Here is a 19,009-nt window from a genome sequence, read left to right on the forward strand (position 1 = left end):
AATACATGGATGGGTGAGTTTCTTCCAATCATTCATGAGATATATAAAACTTAAATTTGGATGAAAGAAAAAATTATTCAAGCTCTATTAAAGAAGTAGGTGAGGATGAGCTCTTTGCATAAAGATCTTGAACTAGATACCGGCCTCCGGAGAAGGGCGGCACGTGAACCTCATGCACCGACAGAAAGAGTGGCTGAAGGCAGCTTGTGGTAGCTTGGGCGTGGGGATATTGCCCATCGATCTAAAGGGGACGTATGTGGTGGCAGAAGTGAACGTACGGATTCAAACTCTCATTAAAAAAAAAAAAGATAAAGAAACAAAAGAAGAAAAAAAAAAAAAAAAAAAAGGAAAATGGCAGTTGCTGGCCTAGGTTGGTTGGACGTGCATGTGGTCAATCTAACATCCTGCTTGGAAGATCAGATCTATTGTCATCCGGTTGATTGCCACCAGCCAATCGTCAATGTATCTAACATTCCCAAATATCATTTTTTAAGTAATATAATGTCCAATCGCAATCATGCATGGTTATTTTTTAAGTGTCCCGGCCACTTGATTAACTTATTTCTGTCCTAGGATATATATATATATATAGGAAAATGACATGTTGCTATATATATATTTCTTCATCCACACCGGCTGTGAGTATATCAGTTAACAGCTCTGTAAGGTGATCACCATTCACCAACATATATATATGGCAGGCCGGAAAGTCTATGGCACCCTCAACTCGCCGGCCACATTGAAGGTTTTGGCATGCCTCTTTGAACATGATCTTGATGTTGAGCTTGTTCCAGTCAATCTCGATGCTGGAGAGCACAAAAAGAAACCCTTTGTTTCTATGAATGTAAGTTGGTGCCCCGTGCTTAATTTGCACTCTCCCCAATATTATTCAGCAAATTAATGATAATTAATCGTGTACACTTTCTATTTTGTAGCCATTTGGTCAAGTTCCAGTATACGAGGACGGTGGAATCAAGCAATTTGGTAAGCAAGATATATATATATATATATATGCTCACTTTGCTACATTTGGCTAACTAGAATTAATGCAACCAACTAATTACAGAATCAAGAGCAATAATTAGAAGCATGAGCTTTGAGTACGGCAAGAAAGGAGAAGAGCTTATCTTTTGGGACGACAGGAAGCAGGCGGTAGTAGCCAATTGGATTGATGTTGAGGGTCACCAGTTTGAGCCACCGGCATTGAAACTAATTAATGAGATGGTGATTAAGCCGAAGAATGGCTTGGCTCCAGACCAAGGTGTGGTGGCTGAGGCTGAAGCCGAGTTAGGCAATGTTCTTGATGTGTATGAAGCCAGGCTAGCAAAATCAAAGTATTTGGGATCTGATAGATACACCATTGCTGATATGCTTCACCTCCCGAATTTGCAGAGCCTTGTGGGAACGACAGCCAAGAAGCTCATTGAATCGCGACCTCATGTGAAAGCATGGTGCTCTCAGATCCTGGCTCGACCTGCATGGGGAAAGGTGCTTGAGATGAAGCGTAAGGCACAAGCCTAGCTAGGCTCTTATATATGTTTAATGTGAATCCCGCTGGCTTAAAATAATTAATCATCCGATGTAAAGGGTTAATGCATGGTCTATATATATATATATACCATGCTCATGAGTCTATGTTTATGGATTAAGAATAATAGATGGAAGTGCTGCTTGTAATATCCTCCATTATGGTCTGGGATATTTCTTTTCTTCAATTCTCTTTTACTTCTACTTATTTTGGGAAAGTAATTAAAAAAAAATAGAGTATAGGTGATAGATCCATGAATTAGCTTTTAATTTGTAGCTTTGGAGGCTTTCTATCAATTCTCCCAAACATTATTATTTTTCAATTAAAAACTGTCACATTGCTATTTGGTTGTTGGGATTTTGGTTAGGCTATAAAAATTAAAATGACTTCATTACCATATCGGGTTGTGCCAGGTCATGTCGGTCGAAACGTCTTGTCATCTAAATTAAATTTGTTTCACGGGCAGGGGCAGAACTATTGATGAATAATCCTACATTGTATGTGGACAAGGTCTTGAGCATATTTATAAAGAATGGACAACCCTCTCTTATCGAACCTGTTTTATGAGGTGAGTTAAGCCAACGAATTTCTTCATGGTATTAGAGCCTATCACAAGACGAATGGGGCCCACACTACTAACCCCGTAACAAAGATCAGAAAAAATACTAGTCTGCACGTGAGGGAGGGCGTTGAGGAATAATCTCACATTATATGTGGACAAGATTTTGGAGATATTTATAAAAAATGTGCAACCCTTTCTTATAGAACCGGTTTTATGAGATAAGTTAGGCCCACGAATTTCTTCAGGAACCACCCACGGCATAAGGCCGGTGATCCCCAAAAAAATAATAATTTTTTTTTTTTAAATATAGGTGGTCCCCAAAAAATAATTTTTTTAAAAAATATATGTATTTTTTATAAAATAAACCTTTAAAAATTAACTTTTGCACCTCCAAATAATATTTTTTGTAAAATTTTGCCCCCAAATTAAAAGTTCTAGTTCTGCCCCTGCTCGTGTTAACCCAAAACGACACGAATATCTAACGGGTTACAGATGTTGTGTTACCACCCGTTAAGAAACCGTGTTGTATTTTGGTTCGGGTGTTCGACACATTTATATAAACGTATCGTATTTGAGTTGACATAAACAAATTTGCGGGTCAATCAGGTTGACACGAAACTATTTTGCCAAGTGACATTCACTCACTCTGGTTCTTATGAAACAGAAAGCAAACCCGTAAGTGATTGCCAACATACATATACATCGTATATAAACCAATAACAATAAAATGACCAAAGAAAATTCCGAAATGGTTGCCCATTAACATCTTTGCACACCACACCATTTGGCTCTGCACCATTCTTCTTCCTGTAGACATAATTCATTAGACGTTGGACTTCGAACACTCTTTAAAAATGAGATAATTAGGCACTGCTTAATTCATTTCATCATGTGGTAGACAGAATTCATTAATTATTGATACAAGTCCAAAGAACTCTTTTGATGATCCCCATGAAATTGAAAACTTCAAACAATGGTCAAATCTATAAATGAAATGCCAATTTTGAGGAATTATGATCATTTCCGAATGAATTCGATAATATTCAATTAGTTATATTGGAGGGATATTTTTGTCTCATCAAAAATTAAAAAGACAAAAATACCCCTACAATATAACTAACCGAATATTATCCCGTTCAAATGAACTGGAGATAATCTTTGTTCCAATTTTGAGATTGTGTATGTATCAGCTGATTAAATCCCTTGATCAACGGCCACGATTGGATACCGATCAATGCAATCGGCCCATGGGCCTCTCTTGGACTCCTCATTGATGGGCCTTATACACTCCCAAACGACACTAATGCACTCGAGCCCAGTCCCTAGTCCTAGTTGTCAAACCTTGTCGCCCTTCTCCACTCTTTCCCTGGCTTCCAAGTAAGCTAACTCATACCACAAGGAAGAAGAAGATCGACTGGTTCCCAAACCTATGCATTGTCATCAATGCCGGCTCCATCTCTCTGTCTCCAAGCATTAACCCTTTTCCTATCTCTCTTATCACTTGTCTCCCTGAAGTTGGCAAGCAAAAATGGTTCATCACACTCTTGAAATTTGGCACGTACACTTCACTAGATTTGTCAATGAGTATTTTCCGTACAACTGAAACTGTGAGCCAAACTTTCTTCGACAAGGGGAAGATTGAGGGAACAAGAACAGTGACATTCGATCTGAGAGTTTCTCCAACAAACTGTAGCAAATCTCGCGTGAATGTAACCCCAAGGTTTCCCTTGGAATCCTCCTCTCGAAATGCTGAAAGATAAGCCTTGTCATCAAAGGCTCTTTGGGTCCTCAGCGAACGAAAAAGTTTGTACTTTGAACACTTGTTTGCTTCTTTTCTATTGGAAAGCAAAATGGCGGCACTTCCCATTCTGAAGAGGCAGTTGATGAGCAACTTGGGGTGCTCGTTGCCGGAATACCAACCGGATGACAAGATTTCAGTGCTGAGAACAACAGCATGAGAGTTTGTGTGTATTTTGAGAAGATTTTGAGCCAAATGAATGCCGATAAGGCTGGCGCTGCAACCCATGCCGGAGAGGTTATAGCTTTTAATATCACTTCTCAAAGAGTATTTGTTTATGATAATGGAAGAGAGTGAAGGAGAGGGGCAAAATCCACTACAGTTTACGATAAGAATATCTATGTCAAGAGGAGAGAGTCTGGTTTTGGAGAGGAGGTCTTCCATGACTGGGAAAAGCATCATATGTGCTTCTTTGATAGATTCTTGTTGATGGGTTTTTGGTGGAATGTAGTGTAAAGGAGGTGGCAAATATGTTTCTTCACTTAGTCCTGAAGAAGTGAGGACTTTAGCCATGAAAGAGATGCTGTCGGCATTGTAGGATTTGTTGATAATGGCTCAAATTGTCAACAAGTGTGAAGATAATTGCTGAAAAATATCAATATTCAAGTTGGTGAGTTCAAGTCATATTTATCTATAAGAGGATAAGGTTAATTTTAAAAAGAGTCCAAGAACAACTTGGAATTTGATTTTTTGGAGAAAACGTGTGTGGATAAACATGTAGGTTGCAATGCTTATCTTCATCATGAAAAAAGACTTTGTATTCATGATGGTTTCGTTTTCCCAGTAGCAATTGGATTAAAATTGTTCTCCTATTTTTCGTGATTAGCCACTATAAAAGGACATGCAGTCCTTTGGTTAAGTGTGGGATCCGAAAAATCCAAATTGGTGAGAACACTTTGTGACTTTTCTTTACTGGGTATTTGAGATGGACAGTTGAGTGGGGTGTACAAGGGGTTAAGAGCTTGGGTTTGGGATATTAAACTTGAGCGGTTCAGGCTTGTACCATTGTACTCAATATTTCTCAATAGTAAAGAAGGAGACCAGATCACGCCTCGTGGACGTAGGCATATTGCCGAACCACGTAAACTTTGTGTACGTGTGTGATTGGTGTGTGTTCTCGTGCGTTTTATTTTCAAACTTGTCTTTCGCATAAAGGGCTGGTGGGAAATTGGTAACCAATTAATTATCAATTTTTCCAACAATTGGTATCAGAGCTTGGTTGCGGATTTCTACTCGTTAAGAAGAAATGCAGTCCTTGAAGTTTAGGATTGAAAGGTTCGACGGAAGAATGAACTTTGGCTTGTGGCAAATACAAGTCAAGGACATCCAATCTGGGCTACACAAAACGTTGAGAGGAGCAAGCTCGGCAGATTGCTCCAAAAATGCTAATAAGGTTTCTCTCGCTGCAGTGAGAGATGATTATGATGATGTTCTTTGATAAGGGCATATATATCCTCTGGCATGACCGCTAAAAATGTCAGGATAATGGATGTGTTCTATTAGCAGGTCCACATTTGCATACGAGACATTGGTTTGGTTTTTTGATGTCGGGTATGTGGTGGAAAAGGGTGTCGATGGCTGATGAACTTCCGGGGGAACCAAACATGGAAGTTGCACCATATTTTTCAGCAGGATTTTTTCGACATGTGCCGAAAATGAAAATTCTTGGAATGGTTTAATTCTAAGTGCATGTGCTCTTTATGGTGGAGCATGATAATTCTTGTAGAATTATTACTGTTGGTGTAGACAGTGTTTTGCAAGACATCCAAGGACGTGGGGATGGGCATCGGTCAAGATGCGGACCTGAGGTCTCAGGTGGAGGTTGCCAAATTTTCGCCAAGGTGGAGATTGTTGATAATGGCTCAAATTGTCAACAAGTGTGAAGATAATTGCTGAAAAATATCAATATTCAAGTTGGTGAGTTCAAGTCATATTTATCTATAAGAGGATAAGGTTAGTTTTAAAAAGAGTCCAAGAACAACTTGGAATTTGATTTTTTGGAGAAAACGTGTGTGGATAAACATGTGGGTTGCAATGCTTATCTTCATCATGAAAAAAGACTTTGTATTCATGATGGTTTCGTTTTCCCAGTAGCAATTTGATTAAAATTGTTCTCCTATTTTTCGTGATTAGCCACTATAAAAGGACATGCAGTCCTTTGGTTAAGTGGGGGATCCGGAAAATCCAAATTGGTGAGAACACTTTGTGACTTTTCTTTACTGGGTATTTGAGAGGGACAGTTGAGTGGGGTGTACAAGGGGTTAAGGGCTTGGGTTTGGGATATTAAACTTGAGCGGTTCAGGCTTGTACCATTGTACTCAATATTTCTCAATAGTAAAGAAGGAGACCAGATCACGCCCCGTGGACGTAGGCATATTGCCGAACCACGTAAACTTTGTGTACGTGTGTGATTGGTGTGTGTTCTCATGCGTTTTATTTTCAAACTTGTCTTTCGCAAAAAGGGCTGGTGGAAAATTGGTAACCAATTAATTATCAATTTTCTCAACAGGATTCAATCATGGATGTGTTTTCAATGAAGGTGGAGAAGGGGACTCTGCATAAGCTTGGCAGCTTAAGACAAGAAAAGTCAACCAGATAAACTGGCGGGGCTTTTGAGATCAGCAAGTGTTTGAGGATGAGAAAGATGATGAGGATGAAAGAAGAGAGGAAGAGGAAATAATGGATAATAGGTTTCCGTTTTTGTAAAATGCAGGATGCTTCGATTGATATTATTACGAGTATGAGAGTGGAAAATCTTACAAGCTCCATGAAAGTTGAACGAAGATGCTTTGAGAGGGTGGTGTCGAGCAGAGGGCTATGGCTGAGTTTAGACAAAGACTCCATTACGTAAAAGGGAGAGAAGAGATGGAGAAGGAGGAACTAGAATAGAAGGATATATATATATATATATATATATATATATATATATATATATAATGAAGAATGCATGTTAATTAGTAGGAATTTCTTGGGCGGTGGGCAGGTGAGACTAGACATAAAGTAATAATTAAGTCGAAAGAAGGTTATGGAAACCTTCTCTCCCTTGAGCCTCCGTGGTTGTTGTTTCTAATTATCACTACAAAAAAAAAAGAGTATTAATGACATGTATACTATTCATTAATATTTGCCACGTTACTATTCAGTAACGTGGCAGTTTATATTTAGTAACGTGTAAAACTCCACACGTTACCAATTGGTAACGTGTCAAAACCACACGTCACAAAAAAGAATTTTCTATGATATTATTTGGGTACCTGCGACTAGCTGGTTTCCAATTTGTTTTTCCCCCCCTTTCTTTCTTTCTTTCCTCCTATTTTTTTCTACCTCCCCCGCAGAGGCCTTCTTCTCTTTTTTCTCTCTATCTTTTCCTTTCTCTTCTTCGAAGAAGAGGGAATTTCCTCTCCGGCGCTAGCCTCTCACAGTACGTACTCTTTCTCTCTCTCTCCGGCAGGTCCGTCCATCTCCTTATATATATATATAGCTTGTGTTTTGCATTAATATATTGGGGTTTAATATATATAGCTTGTCTTTTTATTGTTATAAAAAATGGCTAGTGAAACAAGACAAAGAAGAGGCTGAAAAGGAGATAGCTAAATATCAGGCCTAAATGGAGCTCGGGTTCCAGAGGAAAGTTGCAAATGTTTGTATATGTTGTTGAAACTGATTCATAGTGTTATGCTTCGTCGTGTTGCTGAAACTGATTTAAGGCATTATGAGTTCTATGATATTATTTGATGTGAAAAACGCTATGCCGACTCCAAAAACTTGTTTATCACAATTTATGCGGAATTAATATTATGAAGCAATAAACAATTCAATCACCCAAAATATATAAAGTAATAAAAAGGCAGACACAGATATTTTGGTTACGAAGAGGAAACCTTTTAGAAAACGTTCTAAAAGTAAAACCTCTCCGGGGCAGCCAAACCCAGGAAATCACTATCAAAAGATTATCCAGAGATTACAGACACTAGGAACACTTACAACCCTTTGCAAGACCTTGACTCTGTAAGATCGACAAGCCTACAACTCGTCTCCGCGCTCACAATCTTCTTCAACGTGATTCTCCTTTATCGGACCCTTCCGATAGACTTCTCAATCGTAGATTTATCAAAGGAATAATTAAAACTCTAAGAGATTCAATTTAACGCTCACCACATATGATCTCTCTTAGCACAGCCTCCGACGAACTCTCTGGGGGTGAAAATTCGTGCTTCTCTCTTCTATAATGATGTATATATACCCCCGACAAAACCCTAGACCTAACCCACTTAAAATCATGTTTTTGGGCCTAAAACTTACGGGGTGTCCGGACATGTTAATGGGCTGTCCGGACACGGCTTCGCGGAGCAAGATTTTAGTTTCTGGAAATGAGGTCCGGACCCGGGGAATTGCGGTCCGGACCCGGCCTGTCCAGTCTTCATCAACAGCTCCGATCGATGGGCGTTTGTGGTTCGATTGAGCTGAAATTTTGCAGAGACGTTCATAACACATGAATCTACATTATGAACGGTGGAGATTGGATTCTGAGCATTCTATATCAGTGTTTGAGCCGTGAACAGTAGCATCTGCATTTTGGAACTGAATTAAGCCAACACAAGAACTAACAAACTCCCCCTTTGGCAATTCAGTGACAAAACCAAAATGTCGAGCCAATCCCATCATCTCCCCATATTTACTCCCCCTTTTTGTCACAGAATGACAAAAGGTCTTCATGTTTCCTGAAACACTTCACAAAATACATCAAGGCATATGTGGAACAAGAAGACATAAATAAAACTCATGATAAAAAAATGACGTAGAATGCGTGATTATAAAGAAACATCAGCAAAACTCCCCCTCAATGTATGACTCAATTAACAACAGGAAACTGGAAATGCAAAGCATGTTTCTCCCCCTTAAAAGTTAAATGAACACACATGATAACACATCAATGACTCATGTATTGCACAATGAATATCCAAACATGCTCCAAATATGCAAAATATACATGAGACTAGAAATGGCTAGAAACTCATATTGCTTAACCCAAGCCAAGAAAATGTTCCATTCAACCTATGCTTGTGTGGTGTGTGGGTAAGCCATCCAAAGAGAAAAATTTTCAATTTACAAAATGAGGAGAAAGTTTCACCACCATGAGGTTTTGACAAGTATATCAAATCAAAAGTCAAACCTTATCATACTAGGGCCTAGCCACTCTCATCCTATACAATTCTCTTTGTAAAATATTTTGCACAAGTTTGACACAGTGAAATAAATTCCTTTTGGAATATGATCTTTTGATTTTATTGGTTTCACTATTTTGTTTATTTTTCTCTTTGAGAAAGTGTCCTTAAACTTTTGGTGCTTATCACAAAAGAGAAAGCATGAATTTTTAAGCCCTAGGTTCAACTAGCATATGGTCAATTTGAAAAATATGACTAGTCAAAAACCTCATATGGTTACCTAACAGACCTCACAAATAAAGTGAAACAAAACCTCAATTTAAGCTTAAATGTGCACAAAAGATAAAGCATAGGCAAAATGTACCACATAAGTTCAGGCTTTAGGTAACCACAAAAACAAGTCCATTGACACAAATTTTCATCTCATGCATATTAATTAAGAACATTCCAAGACGTAAGGAATTAAATCCATAAAAAGCAACATGAGAAATTAATGGACTATCTAGGTGCATAAGACAAAAGAAAGAAAAGGAAATAATCAAAGTAACATATTTTTGTCTTTTTGAAATTTTTCACAAAAGAAATGCACAAAAAAAAAAACAAATGCAAAACAAAGAAAAATGCAATGCAAAACAAAACAACATGCTTGAATTGAGATTACAACAGGCAAGACATGAATGTCCTTTAGCATTAAACTTTCATCACATCTTATAGGTCCCACTACAAAATAATGATTTGGTTTAATAACTACTTCTAGGTCTTCACAAGACATTACACATTCCTGAACATTTGATTAGCAAGTAGACAAAAATCTTGGTGGTCCGCACACAACATCTCATCTATAAGCTTTTCAAAAATCATGATATATGAATTTCTTGAAAAATCCTTTATGAATATGCCTCAAAACATGAATCTCAAAACAATCATGTATATACTCTTCATACAGAAAGTGTAACAACAAAAACAATGCAGTGCATAAACAATAAAGCAAAAACAAAAAAAATGCAATGCAAAAAAAATAACACGCTCTAGGATATTCAAAAATAAGCAAAACAATCAATCCTAGGCATGTTATTGACTCACCCAACTTTAGGTGAGATCACTACCACTCCCCCTCAATGGGTGAATGGTATAATCCTTCCTAACCCAAACCTTCTTGAATGAAGGTGTAGAGACGTGAACATTTTCAAACTTGTCTACTCTAGACACACCTCCCATCATCATTACCAAACCCTCATAATCTTTCCTAGAAACAGAATTTTTATTTTTATGCACATGAGGTTTCAATTTAAAACAGTTGGGTCGAATGTGACCAACTTTTCCACAATGATGACAAGTAGGGATAAACCTTTTAGGAGGTAGATTCCTAGGAGGATGGACGACTCTATATTTGGGGTAAGATACACAAGGTTCAATATGAATTTTCTTAATTTTCTTACCTTGTGAGGTCGAGGTAGTTGCTGTTTTTCTTTTAACCAAAAAGTCTTCTACTTTTTCTGATTTAACAAATATTATCTCGGAAGTAGAATCATTGTTAGAAGACAAAGCAACATGACAATCAAAACTTAACTCAGATTTATCACAATCAGAATTCTGAGTATGTAACATACTCAAGGGAATTGCTAGAGAATTTTTCCAATTGAGTTTCTGACTCTTTTAATTTACTCTCTAACAAATCAACTTTAGAACCTAAAACAGATTTTTCAGATTTTAAAGAATCAATTAAAGCATGTGATTCAGACAATTTAGTAACAATAGATTCATTCACATGTTTAAGATCTTGAAACTCCCCCAAACAATTTGTGTATTGATGTCTCAAAAGAGTGAATTTTTCCAACAAATTGTTGAAGGAGTTTATAAGATCATATTCCCCTTGAGAAGTATTCATAGCAAACAGGAGTCAACAGATCTCACTCAAGAATTTAATCCAAACAGAGTGAACCCGCTCTGATACCAATTGAAAAACGCTATGCCGACTCCAAAAACTTGTTTATCACAATTTATGCGGAATTAATATTATGAAGTAATAAACAATTCAATCACCCAAAATATATAAAGAAATAAAAAGGCAGACACAGATATTTTGGTTACGAAGAGGAAACCTTTTAGAAAACGTTCTAAAAGTAAAACCTCTCCGGGGCAGCCAAACCCAGGAAATCACTATCAAAAGATTATCCAGAGATTACAGACACTAGGAACACTTACAACCCTTTGCAAGACCTTGACTCTGTAAGATCGACAAGCCTACAACTCGTCTCCGCGCTCACAATCTTCTTCAACGTGATTCTCCTTTACCGGACCCTTCCGATAGACTTCTCAATCGTAGATTTATCAAAGGAATAATTAAAACTCTAAGAGATTCACTTTAACGCTCACCACATATGATCTCTCTTAGCACAGCCTCCGACGAACTCTCTGGGGGTAAAGATTCGTACTTCTCTCTTCTATAATGATGTATATATACCCCCGACAAAACCCTAGACCTAATCCACTTAAAATCATGTTTTTGGGCCTAAAACTTACGGGGTGTCCGGACATGTTAATGGGCTGTCCGGACACGGCTTCGCGGAGCAAGATTTTAGTTTCTGGAAATGAGGTCCGGACCCGGCCTGTCCAGTCTTCATCAACAGCTCCAATCAATGGGCGTTTGTGGTCCGATTGAGCTGAAATTTTGTAGGGACGTTCATAACACATGAATCTACATTATGAACGGTGGAGATTGGATTCTGAGCATTCTATATCAGTGTTTGAGCCGTGAACAGTAACATATGCATTTTGGAACTGAATTAAGGCAACACAAGAACTAACATGATGATTTATTAAATCTGATTCCATGATATTATTGAAAAAAAAAAATCAGATTCCATGATATCAACTATGTTGGGTTTGGATTTTTGAAAATCAGTTTCCATAATATTATTTGAAAAAAAAAATTCCGGAAAAAATATTTGAAAACAAAAAATTTCAAATTTTTGTCAAGAATTTTTTTTTTTAATAATTTTTTAGACTTTAGTAACGTGTTAATTTCTGACATGTTACTAAATGGTGACGTGTCAGAAATTGACACATTACTAAAAGTTTAGTAACGTGTCAGAAAGTAACACGGCACCATTTAGTAACGTGTCAAAAATTGACACGTTACTAAATCCCTAGTAGTTACGGACAATTTGTTTACACCCCGGACACGTTACCAATGACACGTTACTAACCGTTAGTAACGTGTTAACAGCCTTGACACGTCACTAACGGTCCGTTACCAAAAAATTGAATTTTTGTAGTGTAAGTGAAGGTTAAGATAATTCGTCTTAGTCTTTTTTTTTTTTTTTTTGCTTTTGTTATTACTATATATGGCTATGTTGAGACGATGGAGATACTTGTTTGTCCAATTTCTTATCGTTTTTTTGAAACTTCACATTATTATTTTCGTTTTCGGTATATTGTTGGAGAGCCCACCCATTTTTTATTTTTTGTTTGTTAAAATAATGATTATGTGGAATATTGAGTGGAAGTAAGAGAGAAAATGAACACAAAGAACTTTACAGGTGGTTCGGTGTTAGACACCTATGTCTACCACTTGAAATATCCCTTAGGGTTACATTATGTTTATTAACTTGATTTGTCTACAAGACAAAGGTCCCTATTTATAAGGTAATGTCTAAATGCAATTATTGTAATCAAATCTCATTGATTTGATTACAATCAACCTATAAATAGAGAATATTTGATATCAGCATAATTATGGAATATACATAAAATATTATATATTTTTCATATATTCTAACATCCCCCTCAAACTCAAGGTGGAATATTCTGGAACCTTGAGTTTGAAATCAGAAACAATAATGACGGCGATGGCGGAGGCCGAGAACGATCCAGAAATGGTGGTGACTACCGAAAGAGATAGAGGTTGGTGGGGCAGCCAGGGACGTCGGCAGGTAGCTGGTGAATGCAGATGCAAAAGGGCTGACAACGAGCCAAAACTCCAAAATAGGGCTGATAATGAGCCAAACTTCAAAAGGGGCCCACGACGGGCTAAAATCCAAAAAGGGGCTGACAACGGGCCAGGGCTGACAATGAGCCAAACTTCAAAAGGGGCCAACAACGGGCCAGGGCTAACAATGAGCCAAACTTCAAAAGGGGCAGATGACGAGCCAAAAATAAAAAAAGAAAAATGAGCCCACTTGGGCGGTTCTCTGATCGGCGCACCGAATTTGACCGGCGCGTGGCCCGCGTGGTGACGCATGAAGGAGCGTGGCAGGTGGATGTAGCGGAACAATGATATTGTTAGATAGAACACCCGAAAATGTCAATGACGTTGAAGGCCACAAGAAAGTGGCTCTGATACCATGTTAAAATAATGATTATGCGGAATATTGAACGGAAGCAATAGAGAGAATAAACACAAAGAACTTTACAGGTGGTTCAGTGTTAGATACTTATGTCCATCACTTAGAATACCCCTTAGGATTACATTGTGCTCATTAACTTGATTTGTCTACAAGACAAAAGTCCCTATTTATAGGGTAATGGCTAAATACAATTATTGTAATCAAATCTCCTTGATTTGATTACAATCAACCCACAAATAGAGAATATTTAATATCAGCATAATTATGGAATGTATAAAAAATATTATATATTTTTCATATATTCTAACATTATTGTTTAGAATTTCTCACTCTCTTTTCCCTTCAAATCAAGAGCAATAAAAATTCTTCCCGATAACTATTTTTCAATTTTTAATTTTTTTTTTTTAAAAAATAGTTATCAAAAGGGTTATCTGAGTTAGGGAGAAAAGTTTTGAAATAAAGCTGGTTTGTTGAATGCCAAATTTGAAGAAGAGTTAAGGAGAGATAGGGTAGCAGTTAATTGAGTTATGGTCGTCGTCTTTGATCCCAGAAGCAGTAGTATTTAAGGAGGCCCATGACATGGAAGACGACAATGATGGAGGTAAGTCAAACAGTGCCGATCCAACAATGGTTGATTGGATTAATTGGAGGGGTTATTAATTTTGGCAAGTCGATATTAATTAAGACAAAGACTTTATGGCAATTATGAGGTTTGATGTGTTGTGCAGAAATTCTTTAATGCTGGTTGGGGAATTCTGTGTGCTAATTAATACCTGCATGTTGTTGGTCACATATGAGAAGGATGGGCCTTTTGAACAAGTAAATTGTATGGAAGGACTCAAGAAAAACTTTAAAAGACTCTAATCCTCTTTGTATATCACTCAATATTATGATTTATGTCGGCACGCACCATGGGCCTATATTAATGCACAACTTATTAATCGTTTAATATGGCTCACTATTTGATGAATATATACTTCTCTATCACATGCAGTTGAATGTTAGATGATCTCCGAAGTTATTTGGTTAGGTACGTAGGTCTACTAATTTCTTCCATTTTAAAAATGTCATTGCCCTCCATATGTTTATGTAGATGATGATAAGCTTGAGCTTAATTAGGGTTATAAAAATATATAATTTTTTATCATTCATATGTGATGAAATGATACAAGTTGTGGGGTTTTAATTCTTAAATACTTATATTATTTATTATGAGTACGTAAGGATTACATTTGATGGTCATTGTATGTAACATCCGACTCTAGAGCGTAGATTAACCTAAATTACATGGATTCAATTCATGAATATGCTATTAATATTATTGCTAATATTGGATTATTGGTATTAATTAATAAAATGTTACAAAAACTCTAGCAATTAACCTACCTAGCTGCATATTGCATGATTATTGTTTAGTTCTATTTTATACAACTCAATTCTCAACCTCAACTTTGGAGGATGTTTTCATGAACTTCTTGATGTGGTGGGTGTTAAAATATTGATTAAATGATTAAATTTATCATCTCATATAAAACTTAATCTTGAAATAAGTGGTAATTTAACATTGTATCATGGCCACAGGTTATGAGTTCTAATTCTGACTTCATAATTTATTCCCCCAATTCAGTTAAAATATTCTATGTGTTGAGTCTCACTTATTAAAATAGAGTTAGAATTTGAGCCCACACGTAAATAAGAGTGTTAAAGTATTGATTAAATAATTAAATTTACCTCTTCTTATAAAGCATAAGATTTTGAAATAAGTGATGATTTAATTAATAATTGAAAGATCTTGAGAAAGAGGATAAGTTATGTGTTTTTCAATAGAAATGTCTATTTCTAATCGAAAAAGACGCTGAGGAGAGAAATACATGGGTTGAGAGAGGTTGTGGGTTTTTCGTCTGTTTATTGTACGTTGAGGGTTAAGTCATGGGTTTATTCCCATAGAAAAGGAATTAGTTCTCTGTTTTTTAGAACAATAGTTATTCCTCATTTTAAGAAATAGTTATTCCTATGAAATATTTACATGTTAGTGATCTGTCATTTTTAAATGAATTGGATATTTTTGATGTGGCATAATGCCATATGTCATGTTCTGATTGGCTATGATTGATTTATTTATATACACTCCCATAAAGCCTTTTTTTGATGATCCCTTACTTCATTCCTCCCTTATGATCACCTTGGTAAACAATCTTTGAATCCATAAAGGGTGAGGGACAAGAATGAGAAGATCAAGTAAAGCATCATAAGATGGAAAGAGTAATTATAAAGCCTTCTTTTATATCCCTTACTTCATTCCAATCTTTGAATCCCATAAAGGGTGAGGGACAAGAATGAGAAAATCAAGTAAAGCATAAGATGGAAAGAGGCCGGGTTATTTAATACCCACCCATATGACATTGTAATCCATTAATTTCAAGTTGATTGGGAAAATGTTGAAGTTGCCGTTCGAGGTGACCTTTGAGTCTCTCAAAACGGAGCTCATGCAAATACTACCCAATAACCAGCTGCTGGGGGCAGCCGTTGCTCTTGCTTTGGTTGCCATTTCTGCTGCCTATATATATTGCACCAGCAAACCCAAAGGTATGACTAAGCATCTTCTCACATTTGTATATGGGCATGCATGCATTATTATACATGGACACATAGCAGGTTCGTTTTGATAGATGTTCAAGTTTAAGGCAATAAAAGTTATATTAATTAAATAATTATAATTATTTAAACTTTTTACATTACATTTTTGTTTATTTAAAATTCATTTTTCTCACTTTTTAGCTTGCAAAATTACTAATTAGGTTTCTATATTCAAGTTTTTCTAGTATCTCTTTGTCAATTGATAATATGGCCTAATTTACTTGGAGTGTGTTTGACATTACGATTTCGTTAACCATATGTGTGATTTTAACGAAATCACTAAAAATGTATCGTTTGGATGTGTGTTTTCTAAATTTGCAAACGTAGAAAAATTTGTGTTTTCAAATTGTAGACAAGGAGATGTGTTTTTAAAACACACGTTTTTTAAAGGTTAAACTGCAATTCTACCGGACACTTAACTATTTTTTTTTTTTTAAAAAAAGAAATCACGTTCTTAAATCGTATATGTTAAAATTGTTATTTTTAAATCTTATGTTTTGAAATCACAAATCTAAATGAACCCTTAATCTTTCTTGTGACATTGTTGGTCTTATGTTGGATTTTATCAAGGGAAAAACTCAAAATCAATCATTGTGATTACACTCATTTAATTGCAATAAGGTTTGTCTGGTATAAAAATATTCTGAGAGCTCTTACAAAAATAACAAATAAGTTACTATTATCAAACATCCATTGAAAGTCTTGACAGATTTTGTTAGTCTGCCACAACAGCACAAATGAGATTATCAAACTTGCACCCATAATAAAAATATATGAAATATATAATAACTAAAAATAAATAAATCAGAAAGAAGTGGTGGTTCGGCGCCACCGTTTCGGCCAAATGAAGTGACATAACCATCACTAATCTGGTTGGCCTGGCATGGATGTTAACTCCAAGTATCCGATGGAAAACCACCACCTCGATCTACCATCACTACTTAGGACTCTTGGGTCGCTCAAGTCACTTACATGACTGCTCAGGTTTTCAACGCCAATTTCAGATATAGCATTCCGTGTTGCTGGTTGTAAATTTGTGCGTCATTTTTTTGTTTTTTAGGTTTTTTCTATTCTTGTTTTTCCCTGTTTCGTATGCGGGCCTTAATGCCTCCAATGGCCAGTCCTCTGTCACGGCCTGATCGTATGCTCTTCTCAGCAACTTCAGTACTAAGTTATTTTTCTAACATACCTTAGGACATTAATTTGAATTTATTTTGATACCACAGAAAGTTAATTAAAAATTGGGTAAATCACATGGACTGAATTTACATTTTGCCCTTTTAATTTTGATAAAAGTTTTTTATATAGAAGCAATTGTAACAAGTTTTGCCAATAAAATTTTATAAGCTATATATTTAATTATTTTGAGCATTTTTTTTTTAATGACATATGGCCCTCTTCAAGACTTTACAGACTTAATTTCCATCTTCTGTCTTTTGAGCTTTTAATCATTTCCATCTTTCGACTTCAATAATAAAGAGCATTTCAATATTTTATGACTTTGTTGGGCCGTTGGCTACGTATTCAATCTATCTATAGTTTATGTCACTTTTATTTGCATATTCCAGCTATTAGTTGTCATTTCTCTTCGTTTATTTTCAACTTGATAATTAATTATTAAGTGTCACTAATTAAAGACAAATTTAATTATTTACTGGAAGTCTTACGTACGTAAATATTGTCTAATTGATCACCTAATAAAATATTCGACTGCTTATTGGCCTCTCTCTCCTTCTCTCATTTGTAACATGAGAGACCACCTTAAAGCTTTAGGACCCATTTCAATATATGCTTTGTAAATTAATAACATGGATTGCACAACAACATATATATATATATATATATATATATATATATATATATAAGTGCCCTTCATTTTATGGACTAAATAGTAAATAGTATAAAATTTGCAAGTAGTTATACTAACACGTCAAACTACGTACTGTAATTTACTGTAATTTTTTCAATGATTTCATTTCACTTTCTCTATTTTTTATGAAAAAATAAAGACAAAATCTAAATGGTTTTAAAAACTACATATATTGTAAATCTTTTATAGCACTTAAGCCCATTTCTTAGTAATCAATTAATCCACATGCTCCTTAATTAAGTTCATGTTCCAAATCTCACATTATATTGATGTGGCATAAATTTAGCTCTTAAGAAGAAAAAAAATAATATTAAAAATTATAATTTTATATCACAATGCTAACATATGGCAGTATAATGGCCGATCTTTGAATTAGTCATAGTTAAAACTATCCCACAATAAATATTAATTAATACGTCCAAATTTAATGATAATTTTCCTTTTCTCTATCTCGTCTTAATTTGTTCTTGATCACTCATCATCACCATCCGCAATCATGGGTGGCAGCCATCAAAGTCCACGGAGTCCATCTCTCAACAGCTACACAGCGGGTTCTAGCTACCCTTTATGAGAAAGAGCTTGAATTTGAGCTTGTTCCTGTAGACATGGAAGCTCGTGAACATAAAAAAGAACCCTTCCTCTCCCTCAATGTAAGAACAACAAACCATTCTTGTAACTCAATTACTTCTTTAATTGTATGTTAATTTGGACCTAACATTAATTTCCTTGATGATGCAGCCATTCGGTCAAATTCCTGCTTTTGAAGATGGAGATTTGAAGCTCTTTGGTAAAGTTTATATGCACTTAATTAATACTTCAATGGGTGATATATATGCTTAGTGTGAGTTACTGATTTTCATCCTAGTGCAGAATCAAGGGCAATTAATAAGTACATTTCCCACAAGCATGCTGACAAGGGGACCCGTCTGGAAAGCGGAGACATGAAGCAGAAAGCAATCATAGGGGTGTGGATGGAGGTGGAGGCCCACCAATTCGACCCGGCAGCTTCAAAGCTTACTTGGGAGTTGGCAGTGAAGCCAGTGTTAGGCATGGTCACCGACAAGGCAATTGTGGAGGAGAACGAAGCAAAGCTGGCTAAG

The 19,009-nt window shown here is 36.1% G+C and overlaps 2 protein-coding genes and 2 pseudogenes across 2 annotated transcripts in view; 2 read left to right on the forward strand and 2 right to left on the reverse strand.

The window, feature by feature from the left end:
- Window positions 1–237, reverse strand: part of LOC132169120 (ferritin-like catalase Nec2) — a 1,568-nt pseudogene extending 1,331 nt beyond the window's left edge.
- Window positions 238–639: 402 nt separating this feature from the next.
- Window positions 640–1,737, forward strand: LOC132172722 (glutathione S-transferase-like). The gene is made up of 3 exons (XM_059584278.1): window positions 640–844; window positions 936–984; window positions 1,067–1,737. Exons 1-3 carry the CDS (start codon window positions 695–697, stop codon window positions 1,519–1,521), a joined length of 654 nt encoding a protein of 217 aa, XP_059440261.1. The 5' UTR covers window positions 640–694; the 3' UTR covers window positions 1,522–1,737.
- A 1,547-nt stretch (window positions 1,738–3,284) lies between these two features.
- On the reverse strand, window positions 3,285–6,732 carry LOC132169121 (3-ketoacyl-CoA synthase 5-like; annotated as a pseudogene).
- A 9,074-nt stretch (window positions 6,733–15,806) lies between these two features.
- LOC132169122 (uncharacterized) overlaps window positions 15,807–19,009 on the forward strand; it is a 13,205-nt gene continuing 10,002 nt past the window's right edge. The window contains exons 1-4 of the mRNA XM_059580206.1: window positions 15,807–15,988; window positions 18,417–18,559; window positions 18,648–18,696; window positions 18,780–19,003. Coding sequence (XP_059436189.1) covers window positions 15,838–15,988; window positions 18,417–18,559; window positions 18,648–18,696; window positions 18,780–19,003 — 567 coding nt within the window. The 5' untranslated portion in view covers window positions 15,807–15,837. The remainder of the gene's footprint in view (window positions 15,989–18,416; window positions 18,560–18,647; window positions 18,697–18,779; window positions 19,004–19,009) is intronic.

This window comes from Corylus avellana, chromosome ca2 (genome assembly GCF_901000735.1).
Source record: "Corylus avellana chromosome ca2, CavTom2PMs-1.0".
NCBI lineage: Eukaryota > Viridiplantae > Streptophyta > Magnoliopsida > Fagales > Betulaceae > Corylus > Corylus avellana.